The sequence below is a fragment of the Lathamus discolor genome, chromosome 9, assembly GCF_037157495.1.
Source record: "Lathamus discolor isolate bLatDis1 chromosome 9, bLatDis1.hap1, whole genome shotgun sequence".
Lineage (NCBI taxonomy): Eukaryota > Metazoa > Chordata > Aves > Psittaciformes > Psittacidae > Lathamus > Lathamus discolor.
In genome coordinates, this window is record NC_088892.1 from 6,761,308 (window position 1) to 6,779,257 (window position 17,950).

The 17,950-nt window shown below is 42.8% G+C and overlaps 2 protein-coding genes and 1 non-coding gene across 3 annotated transcripts; 2 read left to right on the plus strand and 1 right to left on the minus strand.

Moving 5' to 3' along the window:
- Positions 1-641: 641 nt before the first annotated feature.
- LOC136019523 (cytochrome c oxidase subunit 7B, mitochondrial) lies at positions 642-2,986 on the minus strand. The gene is made up of 3 exons (XM_065689811.1): positions 2,865-2,986; positions 1,383-1,507; positions 642-843 (listed from the first exon to the last, which is right to left on the minus strand). The coding sequence occupies exons 1-3, from the start codon at positions 2,899-2,901 to the stop codon at positions 769-771; spliced, it is 237 nt and encodes a 78-aa protein (XP_065545883.1). The 5' UTR covers positions 2,902-2,986; the 3' UTR covers positions 642-768.
- A 231-nt stretch (positions 2,987-3,217) lies between these two features.
- On the plus strand, positions 3,218-3,334 carry TRNAL-CAA (transfer RNA leucine (anticodon CAA)). The gene is made up of 2 exons: positions 3,218-3,255; positions 3,289-3,334. It is a non-coding gene; the product is annotated as a tRNA-Leu (tRNA).
- A 699-nt stretch (positions 3,335-4,033) lies between these two features.
- MAGT1 (magnesium transporter 1) lies at positions 4,034-12,454 on the plus strand. Its single transcript, XM_065689534.1, has 8 exons — positions 4,034-4,170; positions 5,270-5,439; positions 6,284-6,401; positions 7,251-7,391; positions 7,861-8,001; positions 8,588-8,677; positions 10,421-10,510; positions 11,211-12,454. The coding sequence occupies exons 1-8, from the start codon at positions 4,090-4,092 to the stop codon at positions 11,376-11,378; spliced, it is 999 nt and encodes a 332-aa protein (XP_065545606.1). The 5' UTR covers positions 4,034-4,089; the 3' UTR covers positions 11,379-12,454.
- Positions 12,455-17,950: the final 5,496 nt, after the last annotated feature.

The following is a 17,950-nucleotide window of genomic DNA, read 5'->3' on the forward strand; positions in this document are numbered from 1 at the left end:
CTGGCCCCGCCCGCCCGCTCACGTGACAGGAGGGCGGGACACGTGACAGCGGAGGGAAGCGACGGGGCCTGAGCTGCGGTCGGTAATGGGAGCCTCGGGCCGCCACTTTCCGCACGGCCGCCAGGCCAAACCCGGGTATCGGTGCTCCAGCGGGGCTCGGGCTGACCCTGCGGGTCACAGCCTGCACACAGCACTGAGCCGCTTCCTCACCAGCTCGGGGGACAGAAGGATGCATCGGAAAAGCAACATACACTGACGGAAACATCACTTCTCTAAGTGCAGGAACGCTGCTGGCTTATGGGACTCCAGTTTAAGTCCTTCACACCTCTCAAAGGCCTCAGAAGCAACTTACCTGAGGAGTGATTCAGGACATGAAAATATTTCTGTGGAAAAAGTATGGGCTCTTGGCTTTATCATTCACCGTGCAGCTGAAAGGAGAGGTGAAGGGGTGTGAACTCAGCAGTGGGAACACGCCTGAGGTCAAGTGAAGTGGACAAACATATGATGTTTTCTTGTCCATTATCCACCAGTGACCTTCACAGGAACAACTGGAGCTACCTAAACCATGATTTAACTATACTGAGTTTTTACACTATTATGTTTCAGCACACACAGAGCACAGCAGACACTCAAGAGCCAGGCAGGTTTCTAGGTATGTTTATTAAACCAGGAATGCCCCTGCACAAGTGGTAATCACAGAACAAACACCATTACGTGATTGTTTCTTCAGTGAAAGTTTAGAGCAGTTCATTACATGCAGAGAGTTCATTACTGCCTCCATTCTTTCGGAGTGACTCTGCCCACAGGTGAGAAGCCCCATTCAATACCAAGTTGTGTCAACACCTGCAGGAGGATAAAAACCAGGATTATTAACTTTGAAGTCAAAGAAACCTTCTGATAGAGGGCTGCTTCTACTGTTTTCAGCAGAGATTTCTTGTATTAGAACATGACATCTTCTAATAAAGCAAGTGGAATATATATATTTAAATACTTCAGTTTTCTATTTAAAAACATCTAGCTTTAAAACAAAATCTGGAATGTAAACCCCCATCACGATTATTTTCATCCAGGATTTTTTCTGATAAAAGCTCTACCTGTGTAGCTTAGAAATCCCAAGTTAAATGGAGAACACTCGCGTTTCTACTATGGTTTAAAAGCAAGCAAAAGACTGACACAGATATTCATGAAACATCTCAAAATCAAAATAGGAACTAACACAACTTTCATCTCTATCACACTCAAATATTAACTATCAACTTACATAAAAACCTCCTAAGTTCTGACCATGTAAGTTATTTCAAACAAGTAAGCCCTTCTGAAACTCAATCGCTTCCAAGTCTACAGGTGCAACCACAACAGCGTGGTGAAAAAAGGGCACTTACATATCCCCAGACAGCAGTAAAAACAACGGCTCCACCAATGAGCACCAGGTTTCCGTGTTTATCGTGGAAGTCAGGCTCATGTTTGCGATGAGCTTGTCTGACTGCAGTCTGCCGAATGCCTCGAGCTAAAGAATGTTGAAGAGGAATACAGGAATCAACTAAAACATACATCCAAGCCATTCAAGTTCCTCATCTCCCACCACCAGAGGCAAGCGGAAGCATCGAAAGACTTTACAAAAAGCTGAAAAACAAATGAATCTTTTGGACTCGGAGCTTTGGAATGATTCCAAACCATGGGATATACAGAAAGCCTTGCATTGTGTTTCATCTGTCCCAGTTTCTTTCTGGAAAGTTATTTCTGAATCCTCTAAGTTACTTTTTCATTAATATGCTTTCTTTGGGCCCTCGGGGTGGAAGTTCAAGTACACTTTTAAGAATTAATACATATTATTTTGTTTGCTTAGTACTTAGAAGTTTCAGATTTCTGTATGTACCTATCTGTACTGTCAACATGTGTACCTAATGTAAGCATCTTCAGGATGAAGTTCACCATCAACGTAAGGAGTTAAGGGTTGTAGATATATGGACCTTTCTCATTCCTCCATGATTTTTGAAAGGAGGTGAGGGAGATGAAGAAAGAAACAGCAATAATGGTGGAACTTAATTCACAAGTTCAGTAATATAGTTAATATACATATGTGTTACAGTTAATACGTAAGTAATACGGTTAAGTAATATAGAACAAAATACAGGAGGATATCTGCAGGTCACAGAGGGTATGATGTACGTTATAAAAGGTACATTTATCAAGGAGAAAACAGTGAAGACTCAAACCACCAGCTTCAACACACAAAGACTGTTTAGCGGCTTTGTGCTGCATTTGCTGAGACACCGATCTGTGCATAAAGAGACAGTACAAAACACAGCCTTCAGTTTCAGGTCAATGGTTCACATCTACCCAACATGACTAGGTAAGATGATGGCAATACCCATCATGCTCTGTGAGGCTGAACAAGGTAGGACTTTTTAACGGAAAAAAAGAAGTTTAATTATCTCGTAAGAGAAACAGTGCTGAGGAAGTTTATTTTAGGTGCAAACTAAGCACATCATGAACCAGAACCAGATCTGGGTTAAGCAGTGGGGAATCTGTCCCTGAGGAGGTGACTCTACCCTTGAGTCTAAGGGCCGGTCCCTGACTACACCTTGTCACCTCAGGCTACCAGACCTCGCCGTGCCTTTAGTAACTACGAAAGAGGAAAAGCACCGAGGAAGGCAACCCAAGGTCAGCTCAAGTAAAAGCAATCAGGGAATAAAAGAGGCAGAAAGAAAGAAAACAATCAGCCCTAGGCAAGGACGGCGAGAGCCGCCCTCACGACCGTCACAATGGAGGGCCAATCCTCACCGGCACGACCCCGGGGGAGACCCCCCTGACGGAACCCCCCGCTAAACACCCCCAGGGCTTCAGTCCTCCTCCTGGCTTACCGGTGAGGCTGAGCGCAGCCCGAGCCACGGGGAACATGCTGAGGAGCGGGGCAGGAGCCGCGGCGGCGGGGCGAGGGTACCCTTGGCGAGCGCTGAAGAACAAAATGGTCGCGCCGGAAGTGGCCGCTGGGTCGCGCCGTGAGCGGAGCCCTGTGGGTAACGGGGCCGCGCAGTGCCTCCCGGCGGCGGCTGAGGAGGAGAGCGGGGAGCGCTCGGCAGCGGGGAGCAGCGGGGGGTTCTCGCCTTCTCCCCGGTTTGCGGGCTCGGAAACGCTTCCCCCGGCCGGCTGTAGCGGGGAGCGGCGGCCGTGAGGAAAGCACTAAGAGCGTCCCGGCAGCGCCTGCAATCGCAGTGTCAGGATGGCCGAGTGGTCTAAGGCGCCAGACTCAAGGCGTTGTGAGCCTTCCCCTGGCGGGTGCGGGTATTCTGGTCTCCGTATGGAGGCGTGGGTTCGAATCCCACTTCTGACACCACTTTTTTTTTTCTTTTCCTCCCTTCTCTCTGTGAATTTAAACTCATAAAAAAGACGAATTGCCGAAATCGGACATTTTAGTGCAAACAGAACCTGCAGCGAGGAGCGCGGCTCCAGAAACCATTTCCACAGTGCGCCCGAATGGAGAAACAAAGCAGAAGTACGGTCTCGATGTTCTTAAAGGCGATTTCCGAACTAGCTGATTCCGTGATTCTACAACCCCGTTTTCCTGTGGCGATTTAAAGCCCATAAACCCGGCTAACTTCCCAGGTGCGCTTGGCAATCGTTCTACCGCACGGCCCAACAACCTACGAGTGTAACATTAGCCAAGCGTACACCTCCGGGGAGCTACTGCTCCCCGCAGCGCTGCAGCCGGCCCTCCCTTCACGGGGTACCCCTGGCAGCCCGAGCACACCGGCTGGGCTGCAGAGCTCCAGCAGCCACTGGCGGAAGCCCGGCGCACCTCGAACGCGAGGGGCAGGCTGGAGCCGAGCCCTGAGGTGAGCTCCTCAGTGGCGGCCGTCGCCGTCATCATCTCCAGGAGGTGCCGCCCTCCCTCCTCGCTCCACCAATCAAGCGGCTCCAGCTTGCCTCCCTCCTATGGGCTAGCGGCCACCCGCGCTGCTCACAGGCTCAGCGAATCGGAGACCGGCAGCGAGCCGCAGGTCGGCATCTCCGCCAATAAGAACTGCACAGGCGGGGCCGGGCTGCCGGCACCCGCCAATGGGCGCGAAGCGGTAGAGCGGGGCGGTCATGGCGGCGCTGCTGGTGTGGGCGCTGGCGCTGCTGCTGTGCTGGGGCGGGCCGCAAGCCGCCGGGCAGAAGCGGAAGGAGGTGAGGTACCGCGGGGCGCCGCCGCTGCTCTCACCGGGACCGGGTGCTCCGCGGCCGGCTCCGGCCTGCCCCGAACGCCGGGGACGCCGGTTGCAGGGCAGGCCGTGAGTCCGCGGCTGCGGGCAGGCGCTGAGGGGAGCCCGCGGGTGGGGGCCGGGCGGAGCCGGTGGCTCTCGGACTCGTGCGGTTCCAAGGCGCTGTTTGTTGTCGAGTGCCGGTAGCTGCAGACCTGGCCTTGCAGGAGGCTCTGGAGGAGCGTCGCCGTCCTGCCGCGTGCAGGGTGGCGGCGGTCCCTGATTGTAATCGCGGAGGTGCCCCTTAGTGCCACACAGCTGACCCCCAGGTTGGCAAAGGGCCCCCTGTACGTGCTTGTGTCGGCTGTCAGTCAAAGGCGAGTAGTTTAGTATTTACCCTGAAGTATTTACCTGAGGAAGGGTGTTACTGACAGCCAGGGAAGTAGTTTATGGTAAGTGTAATAATTAGAGGATTATCACTTACCTAATGCTGGTTTGTATAATGTTATAGAAGTGGTTGGCTCGATTGCTAAAGAAGAGATTATTGTTGAGCACTCCTGAGTTCAAATGCGTACTGAAGCCAGGTTTTTCCAGCAGTGCTGGAAATTAAATGTTGAGCTCGCCCCCGGAGTGCTTCCATCTCCGGTGCGTATGTTTGTTACGTGGTAACAGTGATCCCGTTGGCACCAGGTTTTGAAAGCTGAATCGGAGCGTGATGCTCGGTACCGAATCAGTACTGTGGAGTGATCTGGGCAGTTTGTACCTCTGAAAGAACAACGTGAGCAAGTACTAGTGAGCTGACTGTCCTTATCATGTGAGATACTGAGTGCTTAAAGGCAAAGAGCTGGAAGTGCATGTGTTAGCAAGTGGTTAGAGTAAGTGAATAATATCAACGTGATTGCCACAAAGATCTATAAATGCCTTCAGGAATGAATGAAGCATCGCATCCTGGGGTTGGTGTTCTTATGAAATCCAGCACAGATGTTTGTTTTGTCAATCTAAAAACCTTCCAGGTTGTACTATGAGACTACAACTCCCTTCCAGCCCAACAGAACCCAACAGTGTTTCTCTGTCTTTGCTTTCAGATGGTGTTATCAGAAAAAGTGAACCAGCTGATGGAATGGGCCAGTAAAAGATCCGTTATCCGCATGAATGGAGACAAATTTCGACGCTTTGTGAAGGCGCCACCCAGAAATTACTCGGTGATTGTGATGTTCACTGCTCTCCAGCCTCACAGACAGTGTGTTGTGTGCAAGTATGGGCTCCATTTAGTCCTACGTTAGAGCTTGAAAGTCATCTTATGCTTTGTCAGAAGTAGGATAAAACTTTCATGTACGTGTGAGGAATATACTACACTAGACATATGGTAGGACTATCTTTGCAATCCAATGTGTGGGAATATATGAGTAACGTGTATGTGAGAAAACAACATAGTAATGAATTATTTATCTCCTTCATAAATAATTGCTGCTTTGCAGAAACAGTATTCACACTGATAGGCTTCTGGAGGAGGAAAGGGAGAGTGAAAACTCAACTTCTCTGACATGAGCTGCTGGAGAAATGGTTGTAGAATTACTGCTGGCCATGCAGCCTGAAAGTTGCTCTTAATGAAGATGTTGATTTGCACTAATTTAAGGATCCAGCATAGTATAATTGTAAATAACCATATTATGGCTTTCATGTGTTAATCTGGAGGTGGCAGAGGTCTGTAAAAGATTACTTCTATACCTAGTCAGTTGAAATTAGTTGGTTTCCCATCCTCTGACCTGGAGAAGAGAGCACATCTCTGCTCATTTCGGTGCTCTATGGACTAGCAAATGATGAGCTGCTGAGTTCCATTTCAATTAGAAATTGCTGCTGCTTGTGTTCATGGACTCAACAGAAACTTGCTCTTGCATTTAAAAAACCAGTGGTGCCAAGTGCTTCACTTTATTGTTAGATGAGTCTCTGGCCTTAAACCTTTACCACTAGAAAGTGAATATAAGGGCATGTGTGATGCACCCATGAATGGGGTGGGTGGCTACAGCTCCCTCAGCTGCTTTATAACTTATGTTGTGAACAAACATATGACTCAGCCTCTCACTCGGTGTGTTTTACAGGCAAGCTGATGAGGAATACCAGATTCTGGCAAACTCCTGGCGATATTCCAGCGCATTTACCAATAAGATTTTTTTTGCCATGGTAGATTTTGATGAAGGCTCAGATGTGTTTCAGATGGTAATGTCATCTTGCTCTTCTATTGACACTATGTAACCAGAGTTATTAAAGTGTAGTCGTAGATCACATTAATTCATTATAGTTCATTATAGTTTTGCAAACCTTAACTCTTGTTTTTAAGGCATTATTAATCCTATTTAAAACACACGTAATTTAGGCAATGATACTTTATTAAATGGAAGCTTTGGGACTGGAGAAATGGAGAGGGATGTCATTCTTGTTCAGTTTTCCTGAAGTGTTATATCAAAAATTCATTTGTCGAGCTGTGGCCTTTATAGATTATTGTGCATATTCCTCTTGTGCAGATTTCTGTCCCACAGGTAGTATTTAGAGAAGAAACAGGTTAAAAAACCTGAAATGCTATGGGAAAAGCAGTGTTAGGAAAAGCTAGATCTGTATTTTGTAAGCAACTACTTTTACCTGTTATAATCTCCTCTTAACTGGTCTTAATCTTTTGATCAGTAGCTATAGATCTGAGTACTACCAAGGAAATGTCAATTGCTTTTAGAAAGCACACTCAGTTGTGTTTTAAAACACAAAATTGCCTATTCAGAAGTAACAATGTATTTCTAAGACATCCAGAACAGCTAGTGACTGAGCTAAAAGAAGACAGCATGGAGCACAAAAGGGAAACAGGAGGAATGTATTGATTACTGTCAAGAAATACAGGAATGCTACTGTGTGCTGCCATTACTCTTTTTTTAAGTCATTGTCAGTGAAATTGTTTATTGAATAGTTACTTTTTCAGACTGATTTAGTGACGATGTTGCAGGATATAAATGGAATAGAATTGTGTTACTAAAGAGACCTTTCATGGTGCTGTATTTTCTGTGAATTTTCTAACTACAGCTAAACATGAACTCTGCTCCAACCTTCATTAACTTCCCTGCTAAAGGGAAGCCAAAACGGGGTGACACGTATGAACTTCAGGTGCGGGGCTTTGCAGCTGAGCAGCTCGCTCGCTGGGTGGCTGACAGAACTGATGTCAATGTAAGTATGTACAGCCTTTCACCATCACCACCTCTGCAGCACTCCTTTGCTGTGTAATTCCAGCTATGAAATATGTCCATGACTGTGGCTAACAATCTACTCTTGGATACTCTAAAAAGTTCTTGTCTACAAAATCTAGTTTTGGGCACATGACTGCATCTTTAAGTTTCCTTACATTCTGCATTCTAATATTTGTGTAATTCTTTATTAGATAAGATGGTAAAACTCATCTTCCTTCTCCCTTTTCTGTTCTTTTGTAAGCAAAACTGTCTTTAAATTATTAAATAGGTAAAGGTGTACAAAACTGAAGTTACAGTGACAGGGGAGGAAGCATTACTTACTTCCCAATTCAGAGTTGTTATCGATTACTATTATGTGGGTGTTGATATTGAGATATTTTGTTAGCAGAAGTAGAGATATAATGTATAATCTCAATAACGGAAGATAATTGACCTTATTTTCACTTCAGATTCGTGTGATAAGGCCACCAAACTATGCCGGGCCGCTGATGTTAGGACTGCTGCTGGCTGTCATCAGTGGTCTCGTGTATTTGCGTGGAAGCAACCTGGATTTTCTGTACAACAAAACTGGCTGGGCATTTGTTGCTTTGGTGAGTGATTGTAACCCCTGGCTGCCTGTTGGCATGAGTTTTGTATCAATTCAGGTCTTAAAAAGCTTTTGTATTTAAAGATGCCTAAGCCTGGTAGAGAAAAATGAGGTGTGTTTTGGTTTACTTTTTGGTAGTTTAATATTATTTGATCTCGATCTTTTCAGCCCAGTTAATACTTGATTGGATGCCTTTTACACAAATAAAAGGCAGGACAATGCTTAGCCTAAGATTGTATTCCAGTGTGTTTTGGTATGAAATGAAAAGAAATTGGGTAAAGACCCCAAATAATTATTATAATAAATCCGGGGTAACGGGTTCAAACTTAAACAGGGGCAGTTTAGATTGGGTATAAGGAGGAAGTTCTTTACTGTGAGGGTGGTGAGGCACTGGAATGGGTTGCCCAGGGAAGTTGTGAATGCTCCATCCCTGGTGGTGTTCAAGGCCAGGCTGGACAGAGCCTTGGATGCCATGGTTTAGTGTGAGGTGTCCCTGCCCATGGCAGGGAGGTTGGAACTGGTTTATTTTAAGGTCCCTTCCAACCCTGACTATTCTATGAGTCTCTGAGTATTTCTTCTTTCCTTTTCAGTGCTTTGTGTTAGCCATGACATCAGGTCAGATGTGGAACCACATCAGAGGCCCACCCTATGCTCATAAGAATCCTCATACAGGACAAATGGTGAGTCTTCGTTTTCTTTTCTACATTCCTGTTGTATTTCCACAGGATGAGGCTGAAAACAGGCAAGTAAGAGTGCAAATCCTGTTCTTGGCTGTGTTTATTTCTTTGTCAGTGAGACTAACCTCTCCTGCACTGAGCAGGGCAAAGCGGAGATGTGCTGATTAGTTCAGAGTGGATCTATCTTCTCCTCCTCTGTAACTGTAAAAGAGAGGCGTGTGGAAACTTTGATTATTCCAGTAATTACAGAAAGCTAAGAAGGTACTAAAATAATGCTGTAGGGTAAAGAGGACAGAATACAGAGTAACCAATGGTATTTACTAACAAGTTGTTTAGATGCAGGAGTTCCTCCCCCCTTGCTTTACAACCTAAGGTAAGTGTTTCCTGTTGTTCTCTATCTCTCCAAAGGCAAAGATATGTTTTGGAGGAAGCATAATGACAGTGCTTTTTTGGCTTACATTCTGAGGGTAGATAATTTTTAAATTACCTGATCTCTTCCATTTCTCTGACCTCCTATGCATCTTTTAACCATTCCTATTTGTTTTAATGTTTTCTTTTCAGCATTTATTTACCTGAGACATCTGCCTTCCTCTGTCTAGTCCATATATTGATCTCTAGAGCTGAAGATACATGATAGTTCTAAATTGCTGACAGCAAAATGAAGTTGAGTCTTATATGCTAAACAGTCCTATTGCTGAGGCAATTTCATGTTTAATCTGGCCTCTTTAGCTCATATTTCATCTAATGACATCCATATAAAACATCTTTCTTTGAGAGTCTTGAGGTAAATTAATGTCCCGTGACCTTAGTCTTATGAAATCTCGTTCCTGGGAGAAATAATTTTGACATCACTTGGAATATACTGATCTGTACGTAGTGAAGAATGTGAAACACTGTAAAACCAGTCAGAATGTGTCGAGAGCATTGCGTCTGTCAAGGTGCTTACACATCACATCCTGGCTTTTCTCACGGATTTGACTCGGAAGGGAATTAATTTGGTGAAATGTTCTTTCGTCCCAGTTAGGTGGGTCAGGACCTCTGTATTCCATAAAACATGGATCTGCTTCTCAGGGATTCAGAAATGGTATTCTTCCACAAATTGCCAATTTGCTGTTAACCCAGTTGGTTAGTGAACTATTAATGTGAATAAAACCAAACCTGCTTACTGAGTGCTGGGTCTCATGTTTTAAATGTTTTCTTCAAATGCTTCCTTTTATGTCTTCTGTTTACATAATTCCTAAGCCTTTCTGAGACTTGAGGAATGCTATCGCTAGTGATGTTCTTTTCATGGTATGCCATGAAAAAGGTTTCAGATACTTGGAGCCGAGTGAGTAGGGTTTGCATACAGATTGAAGAGAATGACCCTAAGCTGAGGAGCAACTTGCGTAACCTAAGAATCCAAGTCAGGGAATGGATCAGACTTGGGTCACTGTGGGTGCAGGAGGGTATGATTATGGCATTTTGCTCTGCTGAACAGGGGATCTGGACCATGTGGGTTGTAGCTACACTTGCCCTTACAATCTGAATGGTACTTTGGGCTGATTGTGCCTGTTAATAGCAGAAGGATTTTTGATGCTGGCACAGCTCCCCCAAATCAACGGTCAACAGATGAAATTGCTCATGTTCCAACTTCTGTTTGTCTCCAGAGACAGTGCAGCACCCATTTCCAAGCTCTGTAGCTGTTGTTAATCATGTCAGAGTCAACTCCAGTCTTTTCTAAATTCAGTTACTCTTTGTCTCTTACAGAGCTATATCCATGGAAGCAGCCAAGCCCAATTTGTGGCAGAAACACACATTGTTCTTCTGTTTAGTATCCTTCCTACTGAGAAGCACGTGGTTGGTGATGATTTTTCTGTTAGCTTATGCTGCTGCCTTCTCTATGAGTGTGCTTTGTCAAAGCCTGAAGCTGTCACCTGATATTGATGCAGGAGCTTGCTGAGTTGACAGCTATGCTTGTTCTATGCCAGTGATCTTTAAGTTGAATAGAAAAATGTTTACTGCTTTCTCATCTCCTTGTTCCGTGCTTAATGACTATACTGAATACAGGGTTAAAGATGTGGATCTCTGGAATCATAAGATTCTTCAGGATAGCCCCTGTTCTCTGTGCATGTCTCTTATCTTTCCAATCTCACTTACTTAGTTTTTGCTTTGGTGTTGAATTCCTTCCTCTGTTACTGAGCTTTCTTCTTTTCTTCCTTTGCTTTCTTTTCTTTAATCTTACCACTCATTGATGCTAACAGTTCAGGCTTTTTTCCATGCCAGTGTTATGCCGTCAAGAAAAGCAAGTGGAAAATTGCAGGTTGAGAGCTTTTGCCTTTCTCCTTTGTATAAAAATGTTTCCTTGGAGTCATAAGAACACTCTAAAATTCAATGTTCTTTTCTTCTGTTCCCACATGTGTGTTTTTGATCCATCACCTGTAACTTGACTCATCTCTGACTCAAGCTTTTCTTGTCCCATCACCTGTGTCAGCCTGTGCATTCTTCTATCTTTTAGTCAGGATTTTTTAATTTAATTTAATGGGTTTTTTTCTTGCAGCTGCACAGTCCCAAGTGGTCACATTTCGCAGTATCAGGCACACAGAGCAGCAGACTTACTACAGGCCCATCATTTCAAAACTTCACCCAAACTACCTGTCCTCTTCACTGCTTCACAATAATTAACAAGTCCCTTTGGTTGCAACAAAGGTGTTGTTTAACAGAGTGACTTGTGCTGATTTCTCCTTGTTCTCTTGTTTTATCTATTCAAAATCCCAATCTCAGCAAGTGATGCATTAGGATTTCTGTAATAATACAAAGTAAGCAATTGATGTTTAAATATGCTGATGTTAAAAGAACTTTACTCTCTTGCTGTATCTTCATTATCAAATATTTCTTTTTTTAACTTAAAACATACATTTTGAGGGGAACTTCTGATCTTTTTCTAGTTGCTACTGTACTTCTGAAGCACTCAGTCAAATTCAACCTAGAAACTTTCTGTTGCTGTTAATTTGTATGATTGCAGTCCATCACATAATGGAGCCAATCTACCCATTGCTGAAGGCATTTAAAATGGTAGAGGTTGGCCAGGTTCCTAGAGGTTGAAATAGCTTTTCTTGTGTGCTGAAGGCAGACTACATCTGAAGTGGAAAGGTTCCTTAATGGTCCCACTGCAGTCAATTATAAGTGGTTCTCATTTCAGAAGGAGAATCAATCCTGAGCATCTGTAGAGAAATGGAATGAAATCTTTATGAGTTATGTCTTTTGTTCCAGTGGATCCACTGCTTTGCTGGGATTCCTTCTCTGCAAATTTTTGTCAGACAATGTCTGCTAATTGTGCTTCCTTAACTGTACAAGCTTTATTTTTGTTCTAATTGAACAGTTCTAAGACTGAAATATTGCTGCTTGAAATCTATTAAGCTTGAAATCTATAAAGCTTAAATACTGCATGCATTTATTCATTCTATTCCCTGAGCAAAATACAGAAGCTGAATTTTGGGGAATTTCCAGTGAAGTAGAACAGCAGTCAGAGTGGACTGAGCTCTCTGGGAAGGCATTCTCTTCCATTACAAGCTGAGATAACGCATGTGTGGTTTTAATTTTGTGTCAAGGTCTACTACACCTTCCAGTTTATATTTTAATCTTTGTGTATATTTTCCCTTACAAGTTGTCCTGATGAATGCCTTTCAGTTGCTTCCCCCCTCAGTTGCTGCTTTGGGGGAAGTCTTTAATTTTTCCAGTGAGTTTTAATCTCTTAGTATGATGTGGGAGCTGAATTTGAGATTTGGAATGAGTGTATTATGTTGAGTCTATTTATTTTGCTGATTTAGCCTTAAACAGCTTTCGTAGATGGTGGTGTTACTTTAGGAATGGTCTTCCTCCATGAAGCTGCTACTTCTGACATGGATGTGGGGAAACGAAAAAGTAAGTACTGACACTTTTCTCTCAAAGAGGAGGCATATTCAGTGAAGATTTTTGATACACTATTTAATAGCAATGCTTCTGCATTGTGGGTTTTTGTACATTTCCCAGCTCTAAGCAGAAGTGAATTGGAGTTGCTTAGCAAACTGCAGGATAAACTCAAAGTCCCTTTTGGGAGATGGGGAGGTATAAAGATGCTTTGCAGCATTTTTTTAGTGAGGGAGAGAAGAGACTTTCTCTTACAGCAGTGGTATAAAATTGATTTAAAATAGGAATTTGAAAGAAAATGAGTGTTAATTTACTTGTTCTCAGTGACTTTAGTGGAGGTCTCGTCTGGCTAAACCCCAGTCGCTGTGGTGCTTTCAGGTCAGCTGTCACAATAACTGAATCCTGTTCTGCATCTCTTGCAGTTATGTGTATTGCTGGTATTGGTTTGGTGGTGGTGTTCTTCAGCTGGTTGCTGTCTGTCTTCAGATCTAAGTACCATGGCTACCCATACAGGTACATCTCTTCTGCTGCTTCAGTCATTGTTTTCCTGTGCATTAAAGATCATAGTATTTTTCTTTTCATGCCATTACATACTATGAAATATTTCTGTTTTCATAGTGATATCTGAGCCAGTTTATACTGAAAACAAGTATCTCCCCCACTCTACGTTTCCTCCATGTTTATACATCTTGATTATTAATCCTTATTTGTAAGAACAAGGAGGATGGCTGATGCTTTAAAACTTCGTACATTTTGGGATTTTGTCTGTAAAGAGTCTAACACTATTAACTGACTGTTTAATATATATATATATGATTGGTATAGCTGTCTTCTGTGGTTTTATTAGGTTTTATTTATTTTGAAGAAATAAATACATGTTGAGGGATCAGCTTTTAACCATAGAATCAGAGAATCAAGTAGGTTGGAAAAGACCTTTAATATCATCAGGTCCAACTGTTCCCCTAGGTCTGACAAGGCTACCACTAAACCATGTCACATCTCAGCTTCTGCAGAGTTTGCTTTGTCTGGAAGGCTAATCCTAATGGCAACTTTATCCCCTGCCTATGAGAAGTCAGTTCTTATTTACAAATATCTAAATAATAAAACTTGTTATTTCATAAAGACTTTTCTCAAGACCAGGAGAGAGCGGAACTTATTCCCTGTTTAATAACTGGTCAGCTTTTATTCTGGTCTATTCAATGGTCTTACGTACTTCTGCTAACTTTGTAGGTAAGATGTAGTTGTCTTTGCTTTTGAGTTACTAGAAGATGCTTTTAAGCAACTTCTCCACAGCTGCTTATGTCTCAGTGGCATCAGGCCCAGTTTCTCATTCTGGTTTTCTTGGCATATATGAAAGCTAAGTGGAATGTTGCACATCTTTTTGTGCCTTACTGATTTCTTATTAATGAGAATGTTTGCTGTTTTGTTCCTGCAGTTTCCTAATGAGTTAAAGGATTCCAGAAGCTGTAACATCAGAAAGGTGGCAACTCTGAAACGTCATGCAATGGAATGGAAGAGCTAAATATGTATGGTTCGTGCTACCTCTCTTTATACTGAATGAGATAAACACTGAACCAAAGACATGCAGTGCCTTACATGTAACAAGCAATTTGCTCTGAAGGACACAGAGTATTAAGATGCAATCTCTTTTCATAAGCTTTACATCTTCTTAAACAACTCTACTTCTAGTGAAATTCAGAACTTAATGCTTAGAATGACATTTTCATAGACTAACTAGAAACAGTACTTTAAACTCTATTGGGTGACTTGTTCTCCATATGTTTCTTTTTCCCTTATCGCTTCGTTTCCTGTTTGTGCATAACAGGTGACCATAGTGTCTCTGTTACACTTTTTCATGGCTGAGAAAACATCTTCATGTACCTGGAAATCTTTTCCTTCGGTCTGTGTGCAACCCTTGGAGCATACTGCAGATTCCCATGTGGAATGTGCATATCCTAGAGCTGTATCTCATTTTTGAGAAGAGTACTTACCTGCTGTATGATGCAAGAGGTTGTTTCACAGATTCTGATTCACAGAGAGAATTTTCAGCAGCCAGAACTGAGTTAATTCAATTGTTCATTAAAAGCTTTCTTTGCCAAACGCTGAAACTGCAATATTTTGGTTGCAAACATTGGCTCTGAGCCAAAAGAAAATGTTCTTATACTGAGCAACATTCACAGTCTCAAAAATACAACCCAAACCTCCAAAGGCAGCTAACTCTGTAGCCTGAGTTAAAAGTTGCCAACTGGCTCTCAAGTTCCTGCTCAGAGCCCTGACAAGCCAACAGGTATCAGATTTTTGGTCACTGTCTTAAGTTCTTGCATCCTCCATTTATCTCCTCTGAGATTTTTATCCTTGGAAAGTGGGATTGGGAGTGGGCAGAGATATCTAATCCCAGGGTAAATACTGTTACTCCCAGAACGATGTGTTCGCCTTACAGTCAATTGTATGTGCTTTTTGCTCTCTCCTTTTGTTCTCTCACAAAAGTACTTTGCCTTAAGGAGTCTTGAGTGGAAGACATAGTGCCTCAGCCCAAACTGTTGTGCAGTTCAGCACTTGTACTACAGAAAATCTTACAACCTGATCAGTAATACTTCCTTCCGTAGCCTGTGGTGGCCTTGGAGTTTACTAGTCGGAGGAAAATATGATGAGACCTTTATCTCCTGCTTCTGCCTCTCCCCTCTCTGAAGGGGTTACAGAATTTGGGTGCTTTAGATTAAACCTGGGGAAGGACTAGATCATTCAAAGTGGAATGTTATTTTTACGCAGTTTTGCTGAATTAACACACATCTCAAGTGCCTTAACTTCACTAATGTAGTTGTGTGATGTTTCAACTTGTTGAGATGCATTTTTCTGTGCCATACAGAACGGCAAGCCTTAGTGGGGTGGAGAAATGGTGTGCCTGGGTGCATTTTGGATAAGTTTCAATAAAATTTTTTAGTCTAATCCATGCTCTTGTGTCTTTTGAACTTCAACATAAACCAGATCAACTTATTTCATTCTGTTATTGCTTCAATGTGTTGCTAAGACTGTCTGTGTATAGTAAATAATCTGAAGTGGACTGGATTGTTAGCATATATGTATGTTTCTTCAGGAAATGGCTACATGAGAAGATCTCTAGTATTGACAACTTGCAGCATGAAAATTGCATGGTTTTCACTTGCTTCAACAGCTATCCTGAGGTGAAAATCTTGGCTTCCCGGAGTCCTAGACACATCAACTAATAGTGTGTCTGCAGGTGGAATCTGGGTAGCAGTACAGATTTGACCAGAACAACTGGGTTGCTGTATCTCCTGCTTATTTTCCTGCCTTGATGGCACAATGCTTCTGATAAGCTTTTAACTTGGTTGCACTTCAGTCATTAGCAGTGCAGGTGAAGGTGGCTTTACAGTCTCATTCTAAAATAGTGGTTTTTGTTTAAACTTTCAGAGCTGCTTCTAATTTTTCTGAGATGGTGTATTTTTATTTTTTTTTCTATGCTTCTAAAAAGCATCTGATCACCTGTGGACTCTAAGCATGACGCTGGTGGATGGTGGAAACATACTGGCCTTCCACTGAAGGTGGTAGGGATGTTGAGAGTTCTGATTTTTCCTCCTTCTTCCATACTGATACATGAAATGACAATAATGCTTGTTTTTTCCAACAGTTTTTTCTGCTCTCTAGGCTGAAACTGCAGTGCATGGCGAGGGGAACAAGCAGTAGTGGAGCAAAAAAGGATTGAGTGCTGTCAAGGACCTGTAGCTGATTTAGAAATTATGCAATTCTAGAGAGGTTTGACTTGTGCAGCAGTTGAGAGGTAATGGCCAGCTATAATCAGTGCCCAAAGTGATGCTTTGGGACCATTGGCATGTGCATCTCGCTAACTAGTTAGTGTAATACAGTTCTGGGCCAGTAGAACAAAGGTGGAAGAGGCAATGCATTTGAGAACTGGGATGCTAAAAAAACCCCAGGAGTTTGATGAGGCCATCTCCTTTAGAAAGTGAGTCATTAAACAGCTTAGAAGTACCGTAAAAGCTTACCTTTAGAGACCACTTTTTATAATAATGAGAGGAAATTGGGTGTTCTGTAGCTGGAAATGGACTGTGTGGTTTTGTTAATGTGGCTGATCTCAAAGATCGCTGCTTTTTCCGTCTTTGAGAAGGGGCTGTGGTGTATTTAAAAAGTACTTTAGAATAGCTAGAAATAATTCGGAGAGTTTTCTGATGAGCTAAGCACGAGGCAAGATAGAAAATCTAATTGGATTGATCGAGGTAATGGCTTGTGTTATCTGCAATTCACTGGAAGCTCCTGTCTTCAGACCGTTCTAGTGTTCAGCACAAAGCCTGCTGCTTGATGGTGGTGCTTCATAGTCATTCCTGCACTTAAGCTTTTAACAGAGATGCTTTGTAAGCACGTGCTTTTCAGGGGCAGAACTGTTGAGTCCTGGATTGGTGCTTGTGCAAATAACCTTCCTTAATTCCATGGCTGGTGATGTTTGTGTGGCTGAGCGTACATGTGCAACTATGTGACTAACATACGCATTCAGATAGGAGGGTAAGAACAAGTTAAAACCAGCACTGTCTGGGAAATAGGATGAGATAGCGGCTTTAGGAAAAAAATCTATGTGCTTTTAGGGTCACAGCCATTGGATATCTCACTAAATGTCCAGCAAGGCGTATTCTGAGCCTTGTTAAAAATGTGTAAAAGCAAGTGTAACTGTGATTGTTCTTAGTCTGTATTCCTGACAAATGAAAGCAGAAGTCATAGAAGTACTGAAACAAGTCAATTGCTCAACTTCTAAACACTGAGAACATCCAAAGAAAATCAGGTGCTTGGTTTGCTGATGATTGTTTGCACATGCTGCTCGTGGCATCAGATTATGCCAGATCCTGGCATCTTCCAGCCAAATGTCATAAGGAGAAATAGTCTGTACCATTCCTTTTATGGTTATTAGCAATGGTTTCTGATAGTCTATTTGAGAAACTATCGGGTCTATAACAGAAAATCACTTATGCTGAAACCAGGTTCTTACAAGAAGTTAAAATTCTAAGGTGCTTTCATGTGCTTTGAGAAATTAATTCTCACAAAGGACATAGAAAAGTGCCGGTGCTTTGTTTCTGTATTGGACCTTGATGTTTACTGCCTTCTCATGCTGAAAAGGTTTAATTATCAAATTCAGACCACTGCTCAACTCATTCCACACCAGCACTTTGAACTTTATCAAGGGGAATAGAGTTAACAGCAGAACAAAGAACAAACCCAGGCTCTTGAGTAAGCAGTTACCCGTTTTCATTTTCTATACTGCTTTTTCTCTGATGAATAGAGAATGACTTTCACTGCACATAATCTCTTCCATTTCAAAGCTTGGATCTTGACCATGCCCATAAAATGAATTTCAGCATAGTGGTTTAT

What these genes read in the sequence shown, in the direction of transcription:
- LOC136019523 (XM_065689811.1), bottom strand. Translation starts at nt 2,901, where the DNA reads ATGTTCCCCGTGGCTCGGGCTGCGCTCAGCCTCACCG. An exon ending in GGCTGCGCTCAGCCTCACCG is followed by an intron (nt 1,508 to 2,864) that starts GTAAGCCAGGAG and finishes AACATTCTTTAG; the next exon opens with CTCGAGGCATTCGGCAGACT. An exon ending in TTACTGCTGTCTGGGGATAT is followed by an intron (nt 844 to 1,382) that starts GTAAGTGCCCTT and finishes ATCCTCCTGCAG; the next exon opens with GTGTTGACACAACTTGGTAT.
- MAGT1 (XM_065689534.1), top strand. Translation starts at nt 4,090, where the DNA reads ATGGCGGCGCTGCTGGTGTGGGCGCTGGCGCTGCTGCTGTGCTGGGGC. An exon ending in CCGGGCAGAAGCGGAAGGAG is followed by an intron (nt 4,171 to 5,269) that starts GTGAGGTACCGC and finishes CTTTGCTTTCAG; the next exon opens with ATGGTGTTATCAGAAAAAGT. An exon ending in TTCCTACTGAGAAGCACGTG is followed by an intron (nt 10,511 to 11,210) that starts GTTGGTGATGAT and finishes TTTTTCTTGCAG; the next exon opens with CTGCACAGTCCCAAGTGGTC.